Source organism: Pinus tabuliformis, chromosome J, assembly GCF_031772625.1.
Source record: "Pinus tabuliformis cultivar Carrire ecotype Pingquan chromosome J, CPIR1, whole genome shotgun sequence".
In the NCBI taxonomy this organism is placed as follows: Eukaryota; Viridiplantae; Streptophyta; class Pinopsida; order Pinales; family Pinaceae; genus Pinus; species Pinus tabuliformis.
This window is the reverse complement of record NC_142295.1, coordinates 795,865,859-795,882,738: the sequence shown is the minus strand read 5'-3', so window position 1 is coordinate 795,882,738 and position 16,880 is coordinate 795,865,859. Positions and strand designations below refer to the sequence as shown.

Genomic DNA, 16,880 nt, shown 5'->3' with positions numbered 1-16,880 from the left:
GAAATACTGTAAAAATTATCTGCTTTCAAACATAGCAGAAAATGATTGATCCCGACCTGGCAAGGTCACAAGAAGGGCCAAGTAAATCATACGCCAGGAAATACTACTAGATTAAAGAAGATTTCATATTTTAAATTTAAGGAGAAACCTCCAGCCTCCAGGAAAGAAAACTGTACATGTAGCTGTCAAAAAGATAATAGGTACCGTAAAAGTACATAAAAGAAATTTCCTATCAAATACACAACATAGCATTACGAAACAGCCATACATGTGAACATGATTCAACAAAAAAAAAATTGGCAAAGAGAATTTTGATGCATAACATAAAATGGAAGTATCATGAGGCTTGAAAAAGAGAGAAGTGGGAAAAGGAATCATCATAAGTTGGTTCTAGAGGTGACTAAACCCCACTTCTTTGTTAAGTACCATCCATCCATGGCATTACGACGTTGGAAGTATTGTCTAAGTTGAATAACAGCGGGAATTTACACAAGTCTCCCAAGCTGACAACTTTCACTGACCTAACCTTGATTTGTTTTGGCCTAAGCTCGACTTGACCTTAAAATCTGACGGTGTTAAAGCCATTGAGAAATCCTACTAAGGCTAAGCATGACAGGCACTCATCCTGCTGCTGCTAACATAATATTTGAAATTTCGTGGATGGTTGAAAAAACTTAAAAAGCACTGCAATTAAATATACAATAGCGTCCAAATTATAAGAATAGACAAATCAAAAATATTGAATATTACTGAAACTTATCGGTATACTGTTTCAGTATCTTGTTGTAGAACTGTTGATTCATCAGTTTGTTGTTTGTTAGTTTCGTCACTTATTTCTTCATCAGCAGGTGACTGTTCAACTCTACTCCACACAATTCTCTCTATCTCAGCCTTATCAGCAGTGGGAAAAACTGCAGACAGCATGATACAAAGCAACCTTGCATCTTCTTCTTCTATCACATCATTATCAATGCAGCATTTACAGATAGCCTCTAAAGCTTTTCCAACCCTGGCTTCAACAGGTATATCTGGAAGCGAAGACTTGGACTTTTCTCTTTTCTGCAAGAAAAGGATTTCAAATTCTAAAATGAGAAATCAATTTCATAACCATCTTCCTTCGGAAACAATGAAGCATATGAAACAATAAATATTCAAGGGTACAGTTTAGATGCATCCATCTGGAGATAGGTCTCCAGTAACTAAGGTTTGCTTGTAAACCTTTTGATGAAGCAAAACAATGTACTGAGTAGAAATATGAAAGGTTTTACTTTTAGTTTTCACTCTAAACACAAGGGGAAAACAAACAATATATACTTCAAACAAGGCGAATCAATATCATGTTTAGGTTTGCCTGATTTCAATCTTGCAAGGGTCTTGGGAAGAATCATGCGAGTTCCAGAAACTGCATTTTTCAAAAATAAATGTAAAATTTCAGGAGCATTCTTAGATGATGCCAACTTCCAATTACAAGCATCCAGGCCACGTACCATTACCTGGTAAGTTAATGCAAATATTTGGTCCAAAAGAACACAATTCATTTAGGGGAATCAATTTGTACGAATTATGCTGATAACCGGAGAACTACCATATATGTTAGCTTAATAAGGAATTCAACTGATCATGCCCATTCTCTTTCATGTGAAAAAAGTAAAAACCTGCCCATTAAAATAATGAAGCTAAATCTCCATCTGTCATAAAGATAAAAATTTTACATTACAAAAAGAATAATAACTTTCGTACCAGATTTCTTGAAAAGGGCAATGGAGAAAACCAGAAGAAATCAGGGCAACCGGACGTTAAGAAAGTTATTTATAAATAAATTTTCGAACATGTCCTTTTTATAGGGTGAAGTGCTTCAAGCCTTCAAGAAACGTATTCCAAGGGACAGTAGACTTCCATCAGGCATGGTGCTCCCAAGGGACAGTAGACTTCCATCAGGCATGGTGCTCCCAAGGGACAGTAGACTTCCATCAGGCATGGTGCTAAGTCTAAGGGGTAACTAATATGTCAAAATCACCTGGAACTTGTGCCCAGCCTTATCTGTTTAAAGGCATGTCATACAACCAGGGTAGACTACAACAAGAATGGAACCTCTTGTAGATGGCTTAACACTCCCTTTACCTCATAAATAAACCAATTCATTGTCTAAAACAATTTTTGGTCAAATTTTCATCTTTTGTTATTTAAAATTCATTTGGATTGCATATATAGATTCAGCATCTAAAAAAACCTAGAGGATTCAGATTGTGGAGATTTCACAACTCAAACTTGTAATCCTACCATATTCTGAGCAAATTTGATCGGAAAACATATCTGGAAAAGCTCATAACAGCAAGACTACAGCATAAACCAATGCCATATAGAAAATTTCAACCCCAGGGCATTAAAAACATTGTTCTTAGATAACCAACAAAGCCCCTAGCAAAACAGACAAACAAGAATGAAATGGATATGGTTTTCGGCATATTTTCACTACCAATAATTATTATATCTACATGCGCGTGCCTCAAGAAACATTATCTAACGAATGAAGCCACTAAAGCTGGTCTTCCTTCACATGAGTTGCCAAGTTTGAAGGGCATTTACTCTACCAAAATCACCAGGTACCTGCTCTCAGCCTCATCCCATTGCAGTTTATGACATACAAGCTGCTTTACACTCTGTTCCTCTCACCAGCGAACTATTGCCCCACTGGCACTGTGGTTGTATACTTAATCTACAATTTAGAAAAATTTGAGGGAACTAAGCAGCAGGTCACATGACAAAATGTTAAAACTTACCGCTGAGGCCTGATCCATGAGTACAATAAAATTGTCTTCTTCATACTGAATATCAAAGGAAACACGCAGCCTGGAGGCACCGAGCAGAATCTCATCCGACTTCACCAGCCCTGCCCCAACAGCGGCGACCCAGCACCACACCAGCACAAAACGAGGGTTTCCCCTCTGCAAACCAAAACCCCACCTACTTCAGCAAAATAACAACAACTACAAAAATTTATTGCAAATTAACGAGGGACTTACCTTGCCATGGCGCTCACGGAATTCATAGAAGGCCATGGCGTCGTCCGGTGAGCATCTCTTCTCAACCCTCTTGGAGAATTCAGAAAGTCGGATGCGCTCACCTGCAACGCCCCCTTCCTCGCTGAGGAGCCTGTACAAGAGCCCCACTACGGGCAGAGATCCTATGATTTTGCTCGCAATCTCCTTCATTTTATCGGGCTTCTCTAGGTACGCCCTCGCCAGGCCTCCTGTTGCTTCTTGTTTGATGAGCCTGGAAGGGATGTGGATGCTGCAGCTTCTCTGGAATGGTAGTGAATTCGGGTATAGATGGAGTCTCAGCTTAAATTTGAGGTGGGTGTGACTGAATTTTGATGGGCACAAAGAGGCATTGGGATTGGCCTTTAATGGTGATGGGAAGGATGTAGTTGTGGGGAGCATTGTCCCAATTGCTGTCTCCATTACCATAGATTTTGCTCAACCTGGTGTCGGGATTGCCATCACTCGACCAACATTCAGGATTGTGCTTGGGGAGTTTTATGCTTGGCTGACATCAGCATATGTTCAATTGGAAGGCTTATCTAACTTTTTTGTGGATAACCCATTTTATGAACGCTTTATGAGTGATTTACTTATCGAATAAAGAAACTGGCGCAATGCTTCGTTCCTGCATTTAAGTTCAAGGACATTATTTGTTGGGATATAATCAAATATGAAATGGAAAGATATTTCTAAAGACACATTTTATAAGGATTCTTTAACGCGACTATAATTTATTGAAATCGAAGTTTGATATAATTTCTGACAATGAAAGCGTCCCAAGGGTGCTGAATAATTGCAGTTAAAAAACCATAACTGCAACAAATCATGATTTCATCTCATTTTATTCCGTCAAGTCGCATTCATATATTTTTACACCAGAAAAGTGAAGTTTCTTTCCAAGTGCAATAGAAAGGGTATGGTATATATTTATTTAGAAAAATTTTAAGAAGTAATTGTGTGAGGATGTTTAATCATGTCTAATTTTCCCAGTGGACAATTAGAATTGAATTAAATCAAAGTCCCTTATTATAGATAGAGTTTTGAGAATTGAATTAAATCAAAAGTTTTATATATTTTTATACCAAAAAAGTGAAGTTTTTTTTTTTAAGTGTAATAGAAAGTGTATATTTTCACGAGAAAAAATTTAGGAAGTAATTGTGTGGGGATGTTTAATCATGTTCAACATTTCAGGTGGACACTCCACTTATCCTTAGGGATTTTGAGAATTGAATTGAATCAAAGTCCCTTATCATGGGTGGAGTTTTGAGAATTGAATTAAATCAAAATCTATGATCATGGGTGGAGTGTCCACCCAAATTAAACATCATCCACACAGTTTCTTCTTAAATTTTCTCTCAAAGTGTAATAGAATTTATAATTTAAGCAAAGTCTTTTAGTAGAAATCACATAAGAGAATATTTTGGCCGATGTGTTTCGAACCAACAAGTGTGGTTCATCATCAGGACCAAATGATGAACCACACTTGTTGGTTCGAAACGCGCCAGCCAAAAATATCTCTTATGTGATTTCTACCAAAAGATTTTGCTTAATTCATTATGGATCACAAAACCCTGCATACAAAAAAAAAATTATAATATTAATAAATAAAAAATAAAATATAAATTAAAATAAATTATTAATTCAATATTTTGAATAAATTCAAAATTAATTATAAAAATATACACAAATTAAAAATAATACTAAATATAAAATGAAAATAGTTCAAAAGCTCAAAATTTTCCTAGTAAGGCTAGGTGGGTTAATATCTTCCATTATCAATTTAAGAAAGTATTTACCCAAACTAAAATAATGTGATGACTATTAAGAATGTCCATGAGTAAATATAATTAACTTTTAATAAAATAGGAAGCTAAATATGTTTTATATATACAAGGGAGCAATGTTTAAGGATAATGTATGTAGGACTGCAAAAAGAATTTAAGAAGATTGGCATTCAAGAGGAGATGATTGTTCAACTATCCACTCATTTTGTAGAGAAATTAATAGAAAAAAATTCTTAAAAAATTATTAAATCTTTCTTATAAAATTTAGTATTTATTTTAAAAACATATATAGTGTTTGTCATTTTAGACAAAATTGTTCAAATAATCATTGCTTATGTGTATTTCAACAATTTATAAAACCGAAGTGTTGCCTTTTTTTGGGGAATGAAAAAATCAATGGTTTCATATTAAATAAAAAATCGATTACATTATTCCAAAAAGATCCATAAAAGACTTTGACATAGTCGGAAAAAGGATAATAAAGAAGATCAACATGTCACCAGAGGCTACTTGTCTACATGTAGACTACCTTCAAACATTTATCTACATAGTAATCCATCTAGTCCAAAACCAAGGTCTACATTGGTGATTGTCAAGAAACAAAAGCTGTATTTTGAAATGACAACACTAAAAACATCACAAATAGTTTACCCTGCAATGAAAAACCAGAGTACATTATGTGAAATCAGACAAACATAAAAGATGTTTCATTCCTCTGCACTCCATGACGAAAAACACTGAAGAAAATACTTCTTGGCTTAGTAGAGTCACCTTTTTGAGAGTGCATCCGGCACAAAGTTAAATTCCCTGTAAACATAATCAATGATAATGTGATGGAATGAAGACTCCAGCTGATCAATTATATGTAACTAGTTGGAGAGCAATGGCAGTGCTAAGGTGGATATGTCTTTTATCCACTCGATAACAACCTGAGAATCACCAAGAATGTGTATAGAGTCAATATGAAGCTTCTTTGTGCACTATAAGTGATCAGGGGCTCAAAATTAGGCTCAAAAATCAAAGTGTCAAAATCTTGTTAAACTTAGCTTCAGATCAAACAGCTCATCATTCTAAATCTAACGGTGCAAACAACACTCAAATCTGACCTCGTATGCAGAAGTTAGAGCAAGTCAAAGTTCAGATTTGACTTGCTTACATGGCAGGATTAGATGATGTGGCAAGGTCCTTCAACGAATGAGTAGGTGCCAAGTGGCAAGCTTCCATTAGCCCCCGCATGTCACAAATTTCAATCGCAGGCAGGTCAGCGTTAGAAATCGGCACCCATGCAGGGAAGGATGTGATGCGATAAGGCAGGCGGGACAGTTTTCAAGAAAACGGCTGGAGGTGTGATGCGATGGATCGCAATCGCAAATCAGCGAAGAGTCAGTGTTACAGAATCATCCCCCAACAAGAACTAGGTTGTGATGTGATATCACAATCACAAATCGCATTGGTGCAAAAGTTTTGCATATATATAAAACCTCGGTTATCTGCCGAATTGCGAATGCGATAAGTCCCCGGATGCGAGAGGTTCATCAGTTCCAGTTTATAGTGTCGTCGGGTCCGCGATATCGCAATCACACAATCATTGTCGCGTACACCAACCTTAAGCCCGCCGATCCTTGCCGATTGCAGTTTGTGATGGACAGTTGGTACTGACGGATTATGGCCCGCCACGCGGCAAAATTCTCACTCAGTTAGCGGATTTTTCGAGCGAAATTGTGGGTTCCTGTCAAATGTGGAGCATTTTGTGGAATGAATAGTGGGAGAACTAGGAGAAGTCATAACTTCTTCAGTTTTTCACCAAATTGGATGCAAAAAGAGTCTAGATAAGCATTTTTTAGTATTTTGAACTCATTGGAGCAGGTTTCAGAAGCATTTGAGCATTGTAAACATAGTTTTTTACATTTTTGAGCATAATAGAGAGGCCCAAGCCATTGGAAGTTGGACGAAGGAGACGTAGCCCAGTAGGGGTGAACTCCTTTATCATGTGCTTGTTGTAATGTGTTTTTGATGATGTTCTCTATATGTTTATGTTGTTGTTCAGTTTTTGGTTTATGTTAAATTGCTCATAAAATTAACATAAAAGCTCTTCATTTCACTTGCAAAAAAAATGATGAATCCTTAAGCACATGAAAGAATTTTGTTTATAATCTGAGAAAGATCTTAGCACTACAAACTAATATTCTAAATCAAATTAATTTGGTATTAGAGCACTAGGTTTTGCTTTGTGAAAGAAGGATTTAATTGTTTGCAAGTTTATGTCATGCTTACAAGGTTAAAACTCAAAAGAGGTGAAGGAAAGCTGGTTGGAAGCCCTGAAGTTGGGTCAAGGGGAAGAAGAGCAAGGTTGCCACAATCTCCAACACTAGTTCAACCTCAAGTTGCAGTTGAGACTCCAGAGATCATGTCTCATGAAGGAGAACCTACAAACATGACAGAATATGAGAAGACCTTCAGAAAGGCTTTATTTGATATGACAGAGATGGTGAAGGTCCTCTATGAAGAGAGGAATAGCAGGTTGCAAGGAGAAATTCCAAACCTCCCAAAGGAGAAGGCTCTTTGGGAGGAGATAATGGAAAAGGAGGTAATGGGATGGAGACAAACCTCCACCCTCTCCACTATCTTCTCCATCTTCTTCTTCACAAGCATCTTCACACTCTTCCACTAATACAACCCTTACTCATAATCATCATCATTCTTCAAAAGGGACTGGTAAATAACCTTTTTTAAAACTTGATGTTAAACTCGAGTTGCCCATGTATAATGGTGAAGTGAATGAAGAATATTTATAATTGGATTCGTCAGTTGGAGGTCTATTGCAGGATTCAAAATCTTCAAGAGGATGGCATAAAGATTCAAGTAGCTTCCTTGAGAATGGAGGGTGCAGCACTAGTGTGGTGGGAATCAAATGCCTAAGAGGAGATTAAAAAACACGGTAAGATCTCAATTTCTTGGAATGATTTCATTGTTGCAATCAAAAGAGAATTCTACCCTCTACCTTATATGTAGAAAGCCATCATGAATTGGCAGAACTTTAGACAGCGTAAAGGTCAAATGTGCAAGATTACACCCAAGAATTCAGAAAAAGGTCTCTAATGTTAGGTGTACATTTGCAGTCACAAGACACTTTGTTGAAGTACATAGGGGGTTTACACAGTTGGCTTATACATACTATCTTAATGTTTAATCCCAGTAATCTAGATGATGTGTGTGTGCAAGTCACTCATCTTGAGGCAAGAGGGAAAAACATCTCATAAGAAGGTAGTGAAAAGTCGTTTAAGGGTAAAGAGAAAGAAAAGGGTTTCAAGGGAAAGAAAAATGCATCCATTAAAAAGGAAGGAGAGAAAACAATATGTAGACATTGTTCCGGAGAGGGTCACAATGAAGCTCATTGTTGGAAGCTTCATCCCAAAATGAAACCAAAGAAATTCAACAACAAAGGAAAAGAAAAGAAAGTTGCAATCACTCAAGAAGAGGATTTGGGATGTGATTCGGGTGATGAAACTAAAATCACATCCATGGGGTTAAAAGGAAAAGAATCCATTTCCAACATTAGATCTTCAGAGTCGCAAAATGAAACTCCAAATGAAAAAAGGAGAATAGAATTGTTTCACAAAAGGGTGATCTCAAAACATAACAAGATTGATACGTTGTTTGATAGCGGCTCTCAAGCCAATCTTATCTCTGAAAACATTGTCAAGGGTTTAAATCTGGAAATTGTTCCACATCATAAACCTTATCCACTTGGATGGGTGTGTGACAATACGCAATTGCAAGTTACGAGAAAGTGTAAACTGGAATTCGCAATCACAACAAAATTCATAGATGAAGTGGAGCTTGATGTTGTGCCGTTAGATATTTGTGGCATCGTTTTTGGAAGCCCATACCTTTATGTCAGAAAAGTTATTTTCCATCGACATGAAAACAAATATCACATATTCAAAGGTGGAGTAGAATATATTGTGAGAGCTTACAACAACAAAAGCAAATCTTTCGCTTGTTAATGCAGGGCAGATGAAAAGACTAGTGAATTCAAGCAAGAATTTTATGCTTCTCATGATCAAACCCAAGAATGGTATTGATTATGAAGCCTTCGATGGTTGTAATTCAAGTTTGAAAACTGATTTGGTTGACGTTGTGAACCAATCTGATGAAATGTTTCAGGAATCAAAGGGATTACTTCCCAAGAGGGGAATCCAACCTGAGTTACAGTTGCAGCAAAAGTGTCTTCTTCCTAACATTGGCATGTACAGGATGTCAGTTATGGAAAGCGCAAAAATTAAGACGCAAATCCAAGGATTGTTGAATAAAAGGATCATTCAGCCTACTCCTTTACCGTGTGGTGCACCTCTTGTTTTGGCACCCAAGAAGAATGGTAAGCATTTCCTTGAATGGGATTCAAGAAGTGATTTTCAAAGTAGAGTTGTTGAAGGAGATATAGGGAAGATGACATTCAAAACTAGGCAAGCTTTGTTTGAATGGCTTGTTATGCTTTTCGGTTTTTGATATGCTCCTACTACTTTTACGCATATGAATAAAGATGTGTTGAAGCCATTTCTAGACAAGATAGTCTATTTGGATGACATTTTCATTTTCAGAAAATTTCATTATGAACATGTCATGTATGAGAAAAAAAATACTTGATGTCATATGTCAAGAACATTTGTTTCTGAAGATGTATGTTGGATAAAACTTATTTGATGTACTTGAGCCATGAAATTGGTTCTTCCAAGCGTGTTCAGGTTCCCAAAGGATTTTTGGCAGTCTGCATGGGACGTGGAGAAGGTGAGTTGAAGTTAGACCTCTCCAAGATTGAAGTCGTAACAATCTGTGGTGGTATTGACTCCATTCCAGCAGACACAGGTGAAGGAATCATACATCCCCGTGAAGCCACAGATGCCTTTTCTTTGCTCGTAATTTATGCAGGCAGGCTCAAGATAGTCATTTGGATAAGAGGTTTTTTGGGAGCAGCCCAATGTTGGAGGAGAAATTTTGTTAATTTTTCTTCTATTGTAGTTCATTTGCATTTGTTGGCAATTGTGCAAAAGGTCTTCCAATGGGGAGGCAAACAATGAGAGGCATTTGATGCTTTAAAACAAAATATCAGTACAACTCTAGTACTTTCTTTTCCAGACTTGAGACAATCATTTAAGTTTCAGGTTGTTGTATGTGACTATGCCATGGGCACAATCTTTTTGCAATGTGGTAATCCCATTTCTTTTCATTTTGAAATTTTCAACGATAAAGTGTTTAAGTTGCAGTGACAAAGGCTCTTCCATTGGATGGGTTTTCTTCTACTATTCCACTCGATCAAAAGTTATAAGAAAGGTATAAGCGACAAGTTTGTTGATGTACTTTCTAGGCCTATAGTTTGTATAAATACTTTCCTCAAGCATCATTTTGTTTTACATGAAAGTTATGTTCAAAAAAAAAACATACTTTCAAGATCTATATTCAAGCTTGAGTCAAAGGAATCAAGTGGAGGAATTTATTTACCATTTGCATCATAATGTATTGTATCATCTTGGTAAGAAGGATGTTGCTACTGATAGTAACATGGACAAGGCCAAAGAGTTCATTGAAGGACTCTAAATGGTACATCAAACAGTGCAAGAAGAGCTTGAAAAGGTTAAAGGCATGTACACGGAAAGGCACGACAAGAATCGTGGAGATCACAAGTTCCAATTCAATGATTAATCGATCGAGATTGGAAAGGTGAGGGAACTGTACCCTCACCTGTTGGTCAATTGAAAGTGATATTTTGGGTTCCAAAAGGCTTCTAGAGGGGAGGAGTGATCAAATGATCAAAATTAGTCTCAAAAATAAAAGTGTTAGAATCTTATTAAACTTACCTTCAAATCAAAGAGCTCATCATTCTAAATCTAACGGTGCAAATTACACTCAAATCCGAGCTTGTATGCAGAAGTTAGAGCAAGTCAAAGTTCATATTTGACTTTCTTACATGGCAGGATTGGATGATGTGGCAAGGTCCTTCAACGAATGAGGAGGCGCCAAGTGCCAAGTTTCCATTGGCCCCTGCATGTCGTAAATCACAATCGCAGGTAGGTTGGTGTTAGAAATCAACCCCCGTGCAGGGAAGGATGTGATGTGATAAGGCAGGCAGGGCAATGGATCACAATCACAGATTGATGAAGAGTCAGTGTTACGGAATCGGCCCCGGGTAGGAACTAGGTTGCAATGCAATATCACAATGGTGCAAAAGTTCTGCATATATATAAAACCCCGGTTATCCGCCAAATTGCGAAATGCGATAAGTCCCCAGATGCGATAACTTCATCAATTCCAATTTATAGTGTCGTCGGGTCCACGATATCGCAATCGCATAATCGTCGCTGCATACACCAAACTTAAGCCCACCAATCCTTGCTCATTGCGATTTGCAATGGACAGTTGGTGCCGACAGATTATGGCCCGCCTCGCACAAAAGTCTCGCTCGGTTAGTGGATTTTTGGAGCGAAATTGTGGGCTCCTGTCGGATGTGGAGCATTTTGTGGAATGGATAGTGGGAGAAATAGGAGAAGTCATCACTTCTTTAGTTATTCACCAAATTGGATGCAGAAAGAGGCTAGATAGTCATTTTTTAGTATTCTAAACTCATTGGAGCAGGTTTCAGAAGCATTTGAGCATTGTAAATATAGTTTTTTTACACTTTTGAGAATAATAGAGAGGCGCAAGCCATTGGAAGTGGGACCAAGGAGACGTAGCCCAAGAGGGGTGAACTCCTTTATCATGCGCTTGTTGTAATTTGTTTTTTATGATGTTCTATATATGTTTATGTTGTTGTTCAGTTTCTGGTTTATGTTAAATTGCTCATAAAATTAACATAAAACTCTTCATTTCACTTGCAAAAAAATTGATGAATCCTTAAGGACAATGAAAGCATTTTATTTATAATATGAGGAAGATATTAGCACTTCAAACTAATATTCTAAATCAGATCAATTTGGTATTAGAGCACTAGGTTTTGCTTTGTGAAAGAAGGATTTAATTGTTCGCAAGTTTATGTCATGCTTACAAGGTCAAAACTCAAAAGAGGTGAAGGAAAGCTGGTTGGAAGCCCTGAAGTTGGGTCAAGGGGAAGAATAGCAAGCTTGCCACAATCTCCAGCACCAGTTCAGCCTCAAGTTGCAGTTGAGACTCCATAGATCATGTATCATGAAGGAGAACCTACAAACATGACAAAAGATGAGAAGACCTTCAGAAAGGCTTTCTTTCATATGACAGAGATGGTGAAGGTCCTCTATGAAGAGAGGAACAACAGGTTGCAAGGAGAAAGTTCCAAACCTCCCAAAGGAGAAGGCTCTTTAGGAGGAGACAATGGAAAAGGAGGTAATAGGAATGGAGACAAACCTCCACCCTCTCCACCATCTTCTTCATCTTCTTCTTCTTCACAAGCATCTTCACACTCTTCCACGAATACAACCCTTACTCATACTCATCGTCATTCTTCAAAAGGGACTAGTAAATCACCTTTTTTAAAACTTGATGTTAAATTTGAGTTGCCCATGTATAATGGTGAAGTGAATGCAGAGAAGCTTGATAATTGGATTCATCAGTTGGAGGTCTATTGCAGGATTCAAAACCTTAAAGAGGATGACATAAAGATTCAGTTAGCTTCCTTGAGAATGGAGGGTGCATCACTAGTATGGTGGGAATCAAAGACCCAAGAGGAGATTAAAAAACACGGTAAGATCTCAATTTCTTAGAATGATTTCATAGCTACAATCAAAAGACAATTCTACCTTCTAGATTATATGCAGAAAGCCATCATGAATTGGCAGAACTTTAGACAGCTTAAAGGTCAAAATGTGCAAGATTACACCCAATAATTCAGAAAAAGGTCTCTGATGTTAGGTGTAGATTCGCAATCACATGACACTTTTTGAAGTACATACATGGTTTACATAGTTACCTTAAACATACTATATTAATGTTTAATCCCAGTAATCTAGATGATGTGTGTGTGCAAGCCACTCATCTTGAGACAAGAGGGAAAAACATCTCATAAGAAGGTAGTAAAAAGTAATTTAAGGGTAAAGAGAAGGAAAAATGCATCCATTAAAAAGGAAGGAGAGAAAACAATTTGTAAACATTGTTCCAGAGAGGATCACGATGAAGCTCACTGTTGGAATCTTCATCCTGAAATGAAACCAAAGAAATTCAACAACAAAGGAAAAGAAAAGACAGTTGCAATCACTCAAGAAGTGGATTTGGGATCCGATTCAGGTGATAAAACTAAAATCACAGCCATGGGGTTAAAAGGAAAATAATCCATTGCCATCACTAGTTCTTTAGACTCGCAAAATGAAACTCCAAATGAAAAGAAGAGAATAGAATTGTTTCACATAAGGGTGATCTCAAAACATAGCAAGATTGATACGTTGTTTGATAGTGGCTCTTAAGCCAATCTCATCTCTGAAAACATTGTCAAAAGTTTAAATCTGGAAATTTTTCCACATCATAAACCTTATCCACTTGGATGGGTGTGTGACAATGCGCAATTGCAAGTTACGAGAAAGTGTAAACTAAAATTCGCAATCACTACAAAATTCATAGATGAAGTGGAGCTTGACGTTGTGCCATTAGGTATTTGTGGCATCGTTTTTGGAAGCCCATACCTTTATGACATAAAAGTTATTTTCCATTGACATGAAAACAAATATCACATATTCAAAGGTGGAGTAGAATATATTGTGAGAGATCACAATAAAAAAACAAGTCTTTCGCTTGTTAATGCAGGGCAGATGAAAAGACTGGTGAATTCGAGCAAGAATTTTATGCTTCTCATGATCAAACCCAAGAATGATATTGATTATCAAGTATTTGATGGTTGTAATTCGAATTTGAAAACTGATTTGGTTGACACTGTTAACCAATCTAATGAAATGTTTTAGGAATCAAGGGGATTACTTCCCAAGAGGGGAATCCAACTTGAGTTATAGTTGCAGAAAAAGTGTCTTCTTCCTAACATTGGCATGTACAGGATGTCAGTTATGGAAAGCGCCGAAATTAAGACGCAAATCCAGGGATTGTTGAATAAAAGGATCATTTGAACTACTTCTTTAATGTGTGGTGCACCTCTTGTTTTGGTGCCCGAGAAGAATTGTAAGCATTTCCTTGAATGGGATTCAAGAAGTGGTTTTCATCAAATTAGAGTTGTTGAAGGAGATATAGGGAAGATGACATTCAAAACCAGGTGAGGTTTGTTTGAATGGCTTGTTATGCTTTCCGGTCTTTGCTATGCTCCTACTACTTTTATGCACATGAAGAAAGATGTGTTGAAGCCATTTCTAGACAAGATAGTCTATTTGGATGACATTTTCATTTTCAGAAAATTTCATTATGAACATGTCATGTATGACAAAAAAATACCTGATGTCATATATCAAAAACATTTGTTTCTGAAGATTTCAAAGTATATGTTGGATAAAACTTCTTTGATGTACTAGAGCCGTGAAATTGGTTCTTCCAAGGATGTTCAAGTTTCCAAAGGCTTTTTGGCAATCTACATGGGACGTGGAGAAGGTGAGCTGAAGTTAAACCTCTCCAAGATTGAAGCCATAACAGTTTGTGGTGGTATTGACTCCATTCCAGTAGACACAGGTGAAGGAATCATACATCCCCGTGAAGCCGCAGATGCCTTTTATCTACTCGTAATTTACACAGGGAGGCTCAAGATAATCATTTGGGTAAGAGTTTTTTTGGGAGCAACCCAATGTTGGAGGAGAAATTTTGTTAGTTTTTCTTCTATTGTAGTTCATTTGCATTCGTTGGCAGTTGTGCAAAAGTTCTTCCAGTGGGGAGGAAAACAACGAGAGGTGTTTGATGCTTTAAAACAAAAGACCAGTACAACTCTAGTACTTTCTTTTCTAGACTTGAGACAATCATTTAAGTTTTAGGTTTTTGTATGTGACTATGCCATGGGCATAGTCTTTTTGCATTGTGGTAAGCCCATTTCTTTTCATTCAGAAATTTTCAATGATAAAGTGTTTAAGTTGCAGCGACAAAGGCACTTCCATTGGATGGGTTTTCTTCTACTATTCCACTCGATCAAAAGGTATAAGAAAGGTATAAGCAACAAGTTTGTTGATGTACTTTATAGGCCTATAGTTTGTATAACTACTTTCCTCAAGCATCATTTTTGTTTACATGAAAGTTATGTTCAGAAAAATACATACTTTCAAGATGTATATTCAAGCTTGAGTCAACGGAATCAAGTGGAGGAATATATTTACCATTTGCATCATAATATATTGTATCATTTTGGTAATAAGGATGTTGCCATTGATAGTAACATGGAAAATGCCAAAGAGTTCATTGAATGACTCCAAATGGTACATCAAACAGTGCAAGAACAACTTGAAAAGGTTAAAGGCAAGTACACAGAAACGCATGACAAGAATCGTGGAGAACACAAGTTCCAATTCAATGATCAATGGATCGAGATTAGAAAGGTAAGGGAACTGTACCCTCACTCACTGGTCAATTCAAAGTGATCTTTTGGGGTCCAAAAGGCTTCTAGTGGGGAGGAGTAATCAGGTGCTCAAAATTAGGCTCAAAAATCAAAGTGTTAGAATCTTGTTAAACTTAGCTTTAGATCGAAGAGCTTGTCATTCTGAATCTAATGGTGTGAACGGAACTCAAATCCAAGCTCGTATGTAGAAGTTAGAGTATGTCAAAGTTCATATTTGACCTGCTTACATGGCAAGATTGGATGATGTGGCAAGGTCCTTCAACAAATGAGGAGGCTCCAAGTGGCAAGCTTCTATTGGCCCTCGAATGTCGCAAATCGCAATCGCAGGTAGGTCGACATTAGAAATCAGCCCCCATGCAGGGAAGGATGCGATGAGATAAGGTAGGCAAGACTGTTTTCAAGAAAATGACCAGAGGTGCGATGTGATGGATCGCAATCTCAGATCGGCGAAGAGTCAGTGTTATAGAATAGGCCCCCTACAGGAACTAGGTTGCGATGTGATATCGTAATCACAAATTTCAATGGTGCAAAAAGTTTTGAGTATATATAAAACCCCACTTATCCACTGAATTGTGAAATGCAATAAGTCCCTGGATGCGAGAGGTTCATCATTTCCAGTTTATAGTGTCGTCGAGTCCGCGATATCACAACCGCATAATCCATGCCGCGTACACCAACCTTAAGCCTGCCGATCCTTTCCAATTATGATTTTCGATGGATAGTTAGTGCTGACAGACTATGGCCCACTGCATGGAAAAATTCTCGCTTGGTTAGCGGACTTTTGGAGAAAAATTTGTGGTTTCCTCTAAGATGTGGAGCATTTTGTGGAACGAATAGTGGGAGAACTAGGAGAAGTCATAATGTCTTCATTTTTTCGCCAAATTGGATGCACAAAGAGGCTAGATAATCATTTTTTATTATTCTGAACTCATTGGAGGAGGTTTCAGAAGCATTTGAACATTGTAAACACAAGTTTTTACACTTTTGAGCATAATAGAGAGGCCCAAGCCATTGGAAATTGGACCAAGGAGACGTAGCCTAGGAGGGGTAAACTCCTTTATCATGTGCTTGTTGTAATGTGTTTTTGATGATGTTCTATATATGTTTATGTTGTTGTTCAGTTTCGGGTTTATGTTAAATTGCTCATAAAATTAACATAAAAACTCTTCATTTCACTTGCAAAAAAATTGATGAATCCTTAAGCACAATGAAAGCATTTTGTTTATAATCTGAGGAAGATCTTAGCACTACAAAATAATATTCTAAATCAGATCAATAAGAGACCCCATAAAGTGATCACTTCAACCCTGTTGTTCATCCCCTATCCACTACTACAATGAAATTGATATTAGTGAGTTTGTGAAATCATAATAACTTCCACACACCTGCAGTGTCCACCTTGTTCAACCCCATAAAAGTAGCCAACTGGAGAAGTATGATTTAAAACAACCAACAATGTTCTACAAGGCTTTACCTACTAAATTTCCGATCATATTCACTAAGTAGAGCAACTATATTATCACATATGTTAGCTATATTAAGAGGGTGATCCTAAAA

The 16,880-nt window shown here is 37.2% G+C and overlaps 1 protein-coding gene across 1 annotated transcript; it reads right to left on the bottom strand.

The window, feature by feature from the left end:
- Positions 1-296: 296 nt before the first annotated feature.
- LOC149229122 (photosystem I assembly factor PSA3, chloroplastic-like) lies at positions 297-3,648 on the bottom strand. Its single transcript, XM_089378477.1, has 3 exons — positions 3,024-3,648; positions 2,781-2,945; positions 297-1,059 (listed from the first exon to the last, which is right to left on the bottom strand). Exons 1-3 carry the CDS (start codon positions 3,465-3,467, stop codon positions 757-759), a joined length of 912 nt encoding a protein of 303 aa, XP_089234603.1. The 5' UTR covers positions 3,468-3,648; the 3' UTR covers positions 297-756.
- Positions 3,649-16,880: the final 13,232 nt, after the last annotated feature.